General features: G+C 40.6%; 1 protein-coding gene across 2 annotated transcripts; it reads left to right on the top strand.

The window, feature by feature from the left end:
• Positions 1–235: 235 nt before the first annotated feature.
• On the top strand, positions 236–9,783 carry LOC115576168 (pyruvate dehydrogenase (acetyl-transferring) kinase isozyme 2, mitochondrial-like). 2 transcript variants are annotated; one of them, XM_030408644.1, is made up of 11 exons: positions 236–551; positions 1,406–1,547; positions 3,604–3,675; positions 3,777–3,964; positions 4,089–4,178; positions 5,061–5,138; positions 5,240–5,316; positions 5,937–6,035; positions 7,540–7,650; positions 7,740–7,853; positions 8,013–9,783. In XM_030408644.1, the coding sequence occupies exons 1-11, from the start codon at positions 422–424 to the stop codon at positions 8,154–8,156; spliced, it is 1,245 nt and encodes a 414-aa protein (XP_030264504.1). In that variant the 5' UTR covers positions 236–421; the 3' UTR covers positions 8,157–9,783. The 2 variants fall into 2 exon arrangements, 1 of the variants encoding a protein (XP_030264504.1); XR_003982783.1 differs by lacking the exons at positions 5,240–5,316; positions 8,013–9,783 and having other exon boundaries at positions 7,740–7,764.
• Positions 9,784–10,076: the final 293 nt, after the last annotated feature.

Genomic DNA, 10,076 nt, shown 5'->3' with positions numbered 1-10,076 from the left:
GTATTGATGTGAAGACAGCAGAACACACGCTGTTTATTATATGGAGGAAGCGTTACCTAACCCGCTGTGACCCGGTCCGGTCACACACACACACACACACACACACACCTACACACACACACACACACACACACACACACACACACACACACACACACACACACTTGTTTACTATCTTCATACAGTACAAGTAGGTGGAATTCCTAGAATCCAATTGGCTGGCTACCGCCCACCGCGCTCTCCCATTGGCTGAGGTGTGTGTTAAGTAAGAGTGTCATGTGCGGAGCTGCAGACTGTTCACGCCAGCATCCCGTCCACCAGCTGATCTCACTCACTGCCACTGGACTCCCTTCTGATCTCCGAAGATTTCAGATCTCATCTCCATGTCCAGTTTTTTGATTCGCTGAATAGATTTGTGAGGATGACTAGCAAAATGAAGTTTGTCAGGTCTCTGGTGAAGGCTGCAGCGCTGGCCAACGTTCCCAAACACATCGATCACTTCTCCAAGTTCTCCCCGTCTCCTCTGTCGATGAAGCAGTTCTTGGATTTCGGTAAGACTTTTCTCACCATGTTCACGGGGGGGCTGCAGATCCCTGACAGGTCTTCGGTTCTTCATCCGTGAGGGGAAGAGTAGCGCTTCTCCTCTGATGATGCAGCTGTACCTAAACCTCTCATTCTTTAAACAGTGTTGTATATTATTTTTTATTGTTTTGTTTTAACTATCATGTTATTGGTAACATTTAGTTCGAACTCTTCAAATGTGTCGTTTATTATATGCACACTGCACACGAACATGAGTCACACCTACTAAGTAAGTGAAGACATGAAGTAACCTAATAAGTGTTACATCTATAAAATCTGTGAGGTTGAACGGCTCGTAACACTTTATAATCACCATCATTAATACATGGTACATTTAAGCATTTCATTTTGAAATAAATATGATCTAATGTTTGACTCACTATAGATGGAACATTTATTAACGATGGTTGTTACAAAGTGTTACTGTAGTGCCTCTCTGTGTGCACTCAATCATTGCTGTAGTGTTCAGCAGTCACCCTGAGACAGTGCTGTGATAAAAGCTGTCTTTGTTGTCTCATTAGCCTGATTTCACAATCTCACCTCATCCCAGAGAACCAGTTTCTACTGATCCCCTGTGGCATCAGAGCCAGCACAGTTCATTTTTTAATTGATTTATTTTATCTACCAGTTAAAAATCTGATAAAAAGACAGAGAGCAGGACTAATAATAGGCTGACCCCTAGTGTACAATTGATACTGTACATACATGTTAATATATGTGTAATTTAGTCTAGCATGTACTCTTGATACTTAACTGCATTTAATGTTTATTTTTTTAGTTTAATTTAGTAAACTACATTGTAATCGCGCTGTGCATTCTACAGGTTCCATCAATGCCTGTGAGCGCACGTCATTTGTCTTCCTTCGTCAGGAGCTTCCTGTCCGTTTGTCCAACATCATGAAGGAAATAAACCTGCTGCCGGACCGGCTGCTGGCCACGCCCTCCGTCCAACTGGTCCAGAGCTGGTGAGAGATGTAGAATACTCAACTCATTAAACAATTGATGTATGATGAACTGAACTGAACTGATACCGATAGGCTGTCAGCCTATAGATCACAGCCTACTCTTTGTCTTTTAGATATGTTTGATGTTTGACCAGGTGTTTTCTCAGGTTAGGTGTGTTGCCCTGGTCATCTTTGTGTATCTAGCTCTCTCTCTCTCTTTCTCTCTATGTTGTTACTCTAAAGATGAACTCTCTGAAATTTACACTGATTGATTTCATATAAATCAGTACTTGGTAGTACCCGTTAATGGATCAGTACACTTAAAAGTGCAGAGTTTGGTAGCCTTCTAACATTACATGTCACTGCTTTCTTGCTAAGAACAACAATATCTCACATTTCTTTCTGTATTTACAGAAGGAGCTGAGTAGAGCACGTGTTAAAACAAAAACCTACTAAGTGACAATTAAAATGAGTCTTTTTAAAGTGCACAAGCAAAATTAATGTCTCTTTCCATCCTTGGTGTTATACATGATGTCACTTAAGACACAGCTTCATTCTCTCCTGTTTGAGAACAGACTGTACCCTTCAGACTTGCAAAAGACTTTTAAAACTCCCACACAGCCTTCATTCGTTCATACAGTTGTTCCACATCTTTAAGAGTTGCAATGTTATTAATCTGACTTGTATAAATAGCAGGCCAACACTGCACTGTGGGTATGGAAATAATTAGAGATTACATTACAGTGCAGGAGGGTGGCTGATGGGAAGGGGGGCTGAACTTTGTCCCAGTTCCTCCCCCACTTTCCCCGCCTTCCTTCCTCTTTTCCTTAGCCCTGCCTGCTTGTTGTTGCAGTTGAAGGGAACAGCACGTTCAGATCTCAGAGTCTCACTGCTGATTCAGTAACAGTGTCACAGTTATAAACAGAACATCGTGCAATAATAAAGGTGCAGTATCATGTAAGAATTTTAGCTTAAAAGCTTCATAAATTAACGAAAATCCTGAACAGAATGTGAAGAAATGACAGTTTTGGTGTTCTGTCAAAGATGTCTGAGGTAGCATGCTAACCACCTAGCTCCGGACTTGAACACCTCTTTCTCCAAGCAGTCAAACGCTCATGTGCTACCAGTTTAAACACAGACACTCCCCTAGCAGTTTGGTAAGCTGCACAGCTAACAAGCTGACAAGAAGCTAACAGTAGCTAAAGTCATGGATGTATAAACAGAATACAGTAAGCAGGAGTTAGCCGATATTCTAATGATATGCTGCCAAGCAGGTTGGCTAGTTCTTACATATTGCACCTTTGAGTGATAGAAGCTGATGTTGTAACAAAGCTGGAACAAGTATAAAGTGTACCAAGTAGATTCATTTGCAATATGTTCTCAAAGCAAGTGATGGCTTTCTCAGAATTGCTCACAGGAAATGGTTTCTCACCATACTGCTTAATTTTCTCTTACCATCACAGAATTAACAGAGCCAACAAAGGCTTACCCCAAATGGCAGCTGAAAGGTCCATCAGGGAAATGTGACATAAGAATGTATGTTATGATGTAATGGATGTAATACATGAGAGGTGCAACGTGGGGCTTTACAGACTATTTTTTTCATAGTGGTACTGAAGAGTAAGCTTGATGGCATGTGATTTTAAGCTGTATGCTGATGCAAATGGAAAAATCTGTTAACATGAAGCCGAAGAGTATCAAATACAAAGTTGTTCCTTTATGATTCAGACCTTGTTTTTATTTTATAGAATCAATGGGTTATAGAACATGAGTGTGCAGAGCAGATCTGTGTGCTGTTGCATTATAAAGAAACATGCAATTGAATGAGCATTAGTCCGTGATAAAAAGCAGCTGCTGCTCATGATCTGCTGGGAGATTGGTCAACAGCGTGGCAGGACAGATGACGGGTGGTGCTGTTTACATCCTCTGCTCGGCCCGCTCCTCCCCTTCTCCCTCTGTTTTTTTCAGCCTTGCTTGCTGCCCTGTGGAATGTACTGTAGCAGTGTTAATGTGTGTCAGCATGTGTCTTTCTGCCAAGCTGTAGCTACAACGATCTCCTGTGTTTGTGTTCTCTCAGGTACATACAGAGCCTAATGGAGATCCTGGACTTTCTGGACCAAAACCCAGATGACCAGAGAGTCCTTGAGACGTGAGTTTAAAACATACATTAGCTCTGAGCTAACCTTGTGCACCTGTCCTTCCTGTCCTCCCTTGTTCTTACTGTTGCCGTCCTCCGCCCACCAACCCCAGGTTTGTGGAGGTCTTAGAGTCCATCAGAAACCGGCACAATGAGGTGGTCCCCACCATGGCTCAGGGAGTGATTGAGTACAAAGATTCCTATGGCCAGTATGACTCTGTAACAGACCACAACATCCAGTACTTCCTGGACCGCTTCTACACCAGCCGCATCTCCATCCGCATGCTCATCAACCAGCACAGTGAGCAACCAAACACACATATTTAGAGCCAGATTCAGTGAAGTTAGGATTGCATCAACCTGTTATTCTTAGACGTGACCAATACTTGATTATTACACAAATCAAATTGTGTTTCTTCTTGCAGCCCTTGTCTTCAACGGCAACATAAACCCCGCTCACCCCTACACCATTGGCTGTATTCACTCCATATGTGATGTGACAGAAGTTGCAAGAGGTAAGAGGAAAGAGGGGGGTAGAAAGGCTGTCACAGGTCATTTTGACCACTGCTGTTTTATTATCAGCTGATACCTGCTCTTTATTCCATTATGTTTTCATCACAATCATCATCATTTTACATCCACTGTCAACATGGCATGCTACTTAAATGCAGTACATTATTATACAGTAATAGATGGTGTATAACACAGGAGAACAATTGGAATACTCATGAAATGGAAAAGTAAATCTTTTGTTGTTTAGCTGGTAGTTCAGGGAGGCAGTTTGACACAAGGTTGGGATACCCATTAGAGGAGGTGTGCAAATGTCTCAGAGCGTCCAGATCCACTCCAGCCCTGAGTCAGTGCATGTTTGATTCTTTGACCAATTCGTTTTCCTTACTGTTGCCTCAAACCAACTGTTGCAGAAGTATTGTATTGGAAGTGTATTTGAATTCTGTTAATATGACTTAATTACACCTTTAATTTGGTATTTGGAGTGGAAAACAATATGGCCAGGCTGCCTGTCAGATTAGTGCATCTTTAAGAAGAAGTGCTTTTAAAAACCACAAAAGGCAAGGACTTAATTTTCTCATCTGTATTTTTATAGTAAATAAACTAGTTCAGATGTCGTTGGGCTTCTCTGATAGAGTAACAAAACCTCTCACAGCATCAAATGAATTAGGTCGATAACTGGGACAGAGCTGGCAGTCTGCTCATCCAGTTTGGGCCGGTTTCAGTGTTTGAACAGAAAGTCAGAGCAGCTGGTTGTGATTCAACACTCTTATAAGCCATAATGTTTACACTGATGATAACCTTGTATTTATCATATCTGTATATCTTTATGTCAGTTTTATTGTCCATATATGGCAAGGAATACAGTTGTTTTCTTCTGTCTCTAGATGCCTATGAGAGTGCTAAGATGCTGTGTGAGCAGTATTACCTGGGAGCACCAGAGCTGGAGCTGAGGGAAATGAACGGTGAGACAATACACACACACATGAAACAATAAACACGCTCACGCTTTGTGTCGATGTGTGTGTGCATCAAGTGTTGACTGTTATTTTGCTCCCTCCCCTAGCCAACAACATGAAAGAGCCTATCCAGATCTCATACATCCCATCTCACCTGTATCACATGCTTTTTGAACTATTTAAGGTAATAAATAGAACTGCACCTTTAAACCAGAAATACATTTAAAATGCTGTAGGATATATGTCTACTATAAACAATATTACAGAAGCCTCCTTGTTATCCTAAAGGGCCAGTTTGGGGACTTTGGAGAAACAGATTATTTAAAAAAAAAAATCTTAATCTGGCAATCAAAAAAGTTTTTAGTTATAATTTATCATCAAGAACTAAATGATGACGGCCAAATGTAATGGCTCTAGTATAATCAACGTTTCCCTATAAACCTTGCTTTCACTAAGTTATTTTCTGCCCGCCCACTGGGCAAAAAAAATCTTGAAAATGGAGGCTGACTGCTGATCCAAAGTGGCAACATGGCACAATTCTATCTGCTTTCACGTCAGCATTTTAGACTGAATGAATGAATGAATAAACTCTCATTAAGATTTCCATCGTTGATTGTCACTGTTGGATCCAAATATTGAATCATATTTGCTCAATTTATTGACATAATAGAATATGTTGAACTTCCTTTTGTATCAGATGAAATCTGCCTTTTGATAAAATGTAAATATTTACCCAAATATGCAGTGTTCTGACACTAGCCTGCTAGCAGAACAAATGATAATGCTCCCTGTTTCCTCTTTCAGAATGCCATGAGAGCAACCATTGAGACCCACGAGGCCAGCAGGACCCTCCCACCCATCAAAGTCATGATCGCCCTTGGTGGAGAGGACCTGTCAATCAAGGTGAGTGACTGCTTTGTCGCAGGTTAGCAGCCCAGTCTCAGCCTCCACATTAAGCAAAGCTGTTTCTGAAGTGAGAGTTTTACTAATGTCCATTTCATAGACTCACATGATATGTTCTTATGGTGCGTTGCACTGAGTTGGCCTACTCCAGCAGAATCCACAACAAACTAAAAAGGCAGGGAACATGGAAGGGCAGCATGTTGTCATGAAAGAGATCTATCTTGTGTAAAATCGAGGAAAAGGGGGGAGGGGAAAGACCGTATTCAAACCTCTGATGTCTCACTGCTGTGTTCCATGTTGCAGTCGTATGAATGTAGAGAATCTGTTATCATTTCACGTCTTTACCACAGTGACAATCCAGAGGGACATTAAATGCCATATTCCTGTGTAAAACAACATATTTGATCATTGATTAGCTGCCATCAGACAACAGATATGCTTAGCATTTAACCACTTCTTCAGATTACCGTTTGACAGTATAACATGCTACAACATGAGGCGGTGTTAATAATAATATTAAAATTGATATTTTTTTCTTGAACGTCACAAGTAAAGGGAAAAACAAAGGTTGACCCAAAGGCTTTAGCCAAGAATAGAAACAAGAGTTGGCTCAGCTAAAACTTTTTTAGTCCAAAAAAAGAAAACCAGTAATCGTCCTACTACTTTAATGAAGTATGTTACACATACTATTTGTTAACAATAAGGTGATTGTGTGATGGTGGTAACAAGAACAAATGCCTTTACCCCATTCTGAAGTGATGTGTTTTCACTGATTGCTCTGCTGTTCTAATTACCCTGACTCACCTCTGTTCAGCTGCTTAATCAGGTTACATAAAGCCCATAAACCCTCATTATCATCAAAGAAACTTAACCCACCCATATTTAGAGCCCATTCATTGACATCACTGGCTCCTGGCACAGCCTGCCCTCATATTTAAAGAGGATTAACTCTTGTTAACTATTGTATCACACCTGTAACCCTTGACTGCCACAGAAAACTGAATGTGATTATTAAGGATGGACTTTAATATATACACAAACTTGGAAACACACTTAAAACAGCTCATCCTGTCTCTGTTTTATGGTAACATGGTAACAAATTTTAGGGTGTTCTGTCATTCTCACCCAGGGTTTGAGTTATGATCTGAATCTCTGAAATAACTGACCCTAGCCCTTAACCTATAAAAGGGACAGAGATAGATGAATAGGTAATAGCTGAACATGTTTATTTAATTATTTATATCATAAATGTAATAATCATTATGTTGATAGATTCATCATCTGTGATTAAAAGAAATGTTTTGTGGTAATGTATTGGGGTGCCTCAAGCATCTATGATTTGATTGTTTTTCATGGGAGCTCCCACTGACTCTAATGTAACTCAAAACTGAGATCTCACCCTTTCATAACGACTGAAGACTTGTTTCAGGTTGACATGTCTCCATCATGGCTGCTGAGCCTTCACTGTTGTGTTAACCTCCCAATATTGTCTGTGCCTCTCCAGATGAGCGATAGAGGAGGTGGCGTTCCCTTCAGAAAGACAGAGCGTCTGTTCAGCTACATGTACTCCACAGCTCCCAGACCCTCCTTTGGAGACAAACACAGAGCCCCATTGGTGACTAACTCACACACAAACACACACATTCAAACACAATATTAATACATAGGAAGAGCTAACGTGTGTGTGGGTGTGTGTCTGTGCAGGCAGGGTTTGGCTATGGTCTGCCTATCTCTCGTCTCTACGCTCGCTATTTCCAAGGAGACTTACAGCTCTACTCTATGGAGGGTACTGGCACTGATGCTGTTATACACCTGAAGGTAATACACGTGTGCAGCAACATGTGTTGCTTGATATGTGAAGGATAAGATATTGACTTAGCTAATCGAAAACATGTTGTGCCTAGAGTAAGAACATCTGCACACAAAAAAAACAAGCTGTAAATTGTCCCTGCATTAAAGTTTTCTGTCTGTCTTTAGGCGTTGTCTACAGACTCAGTGGAGAGGCTGCCAGTTTTTAACAAGACCGCTCTGCGACACTACAAGCTAAGTTTGGAGGCAGATGATTGGTGCATTCCCTCCAAGGATCCTCTGGATCTGGCTGTCTACCGCGTTGCCAAGTGATCCTGTCGTAACCTGACATAATTTCTGACACAAACACTTAAAAGCTGACCATAAAATGACCTTTGGGGTCAGGGCATTATAGGACCAGAACTATTCCCGTCATGGGTGAGAGCCTAGGTGACCAAAAGTAGCCAAAGTGATCAAAGAGAGGACAGAGCAACCTTCAATTGTCAGTGAACTTTGTTTATTGGAGCGTGCTTCTTCTTCCTGTATGGCCTCCTGCCGTCTATACACGTGTGCTATAAATATAGGAAGAGAAGAACAAGGGTGACATTCTGGCATTTTCTAACCAATATCTTGAATATGGTCAAGAACCCAGCAATCAAAAGTGTGTTCATAAGAGATGAACAATCTGACACTGTCAGATGGCAAGTAACATCTGACAATGTTTAATTGAAAAGCACTGACCCTTCTTCTATGTTGCTGCTGAGCTAATGTTAGCTTCACAGACGAGCTGCTTCATAAACCTGAATACTGGACATCCAGATTCAGAACCCAAACAGGGACATGATTAAAACAAAGCTGTGATCTACTTTATTGATCAGCTGGGAGATTTCTCCGCCTTATTTCTCTATCTTATCAAACTGATACAGGCCAGCTCATCAAACGTTATCAGTGACAGTCGTCTACATGCCATGTGAGTCAACAGTTTGCAGATTGATTTGATGCGGTCAAAAATGAAATGCTTTGTTAAGATCACACGTCTCATGATAAGAAAATGATTTTCTTTCAATTTGTGATTTTGACTTGACTGTAACAGGTAAAACCTTTGTAAATGTTCCAACCATTTGCAAATGAGCTAGCACACAAAAACGTTCAGATGACAGAAAGAGGTTGTGGAATTTTTCATGGAGGGTTTTGTTGAGTCTGTATTACTATTATTTCAACCATAACCTCACACAGAAAAACAGATTTTACCCAAATGTTAGCTGTCTGTTTTTCTTTTTCAACATTTTCTCAGGGTACAGCTGACTTTTACTTTAGATTTCAACATACCAGCAAGAGGTTTTCTTCAGAAATAATAAGTGCTTGTGTGCATTGACTGAGATGTGCCTTTATTCATTTAGCCGCAAGAAACTGAACATTGCCTCCTTTCTTTGTGTGCCTGACCTGCTGTTTGAGTGTATCAATCAGTGGGAATGCAATGCAAACATGTGTGACTTGTTTATCTTCTCTTCTAAAAATTCCTGTTTTGTGGCCTTGTGCTTATTTAAGTTGCAGAACAAACAGATGTTAAACTGCTCAGTTACTGATGGCGAACAAGAGTTAATCAATATTTGGTTAGAGCTTGGCAGGCACTATGATAATGTCAAAGAGTTATGTAAGCTTGTCTTGTACTGACGGTAACGGTTATCTATTAATTAGCCTTGCTTAAATTGTGGAAGGTTTTTGTTGAAGGCCTGTTATGGTCCAAACTTCTATGTGTGGATTGAGCATGTGTGAAAATAATAACTGCCTCATATACAGTATATTGTAATTCATTATGTGTATTCATGTCATGTGACCCAAACACTATGTAATTTGAAGTGCCTATATTCTCTTGTATATTTGAAGTGAACAGTTTTTATCAAATTAATTTTATTTTTTTATAAGGAAACTTAATAAATAAATCAAATCCTGAAATGAATTTGTCTGAGGTCCTTATTAGGGCCCGAGCAGGGAACCTGCGAGGTCCCTATTGTAATCGTAATGATTATTATTAGGGCCCGAGCAGGGAAACTGCAAGGACCCTATTGTAATTGAAATGATTCTTTATTAGGGCCCGAGCAGGGAACCTGCAAGGACCCTATTGTAATTGAAATGATTTTTATTATTAGGGCCCGAGCAGGGAACCTGCGAGGTCCCTATTGTAATTGAAATGATTTTTAGGGCCCGAGCAGGGAACCTGCGAGGTCCCTATTGTAATCGTAATGATTATTA

Source organism: Sparus aurata, chromosome 23 (genome assembly GCF_900880675.1).
Source record: "Sparus aurata chromosome 23, fSpaAur1.1, whole genome shotgun sequence".
Taxonomy (NCBI): Eukaryota; Metazoa; Chordata; class Actinopteri; order Spariformes; family Sparidae; genus Sparus; species Sparus aurata.
The sequence above is the reverse complement of the archived record's forward strand: the minus strand, read 5'-3'. Positions and strand labels throughout refer to the sequence as shown.

What these genes read in the sequence shown, in the direction of transcription:
- LOC115576168 (XM_030408644.1), top strand. Translation starts at nt 422, where the DNA reads ATGACTAGCAAAATGAAGTTTGTCAGGTCTCTGGTGAAGGCTGCAGCG. An exon ending in GAAGCAGTTCTTGGATTTCG is followed by an intron (nt 552 to 1,405) that starts GTAAGACTTTTC and finishes TGCATTCTACAG; the next exon opens with GTTCCATCAATGCCTGTGAG. An exon ending in CATGCTCATCAACCAGCACA is followed by an intron (nt 3,965 to 4,088) that starts GTGAGCAACCAA and finishes TTCTTCTTGCAG; the next exon opens with CCCTTGTCTTCAACGGCAAC.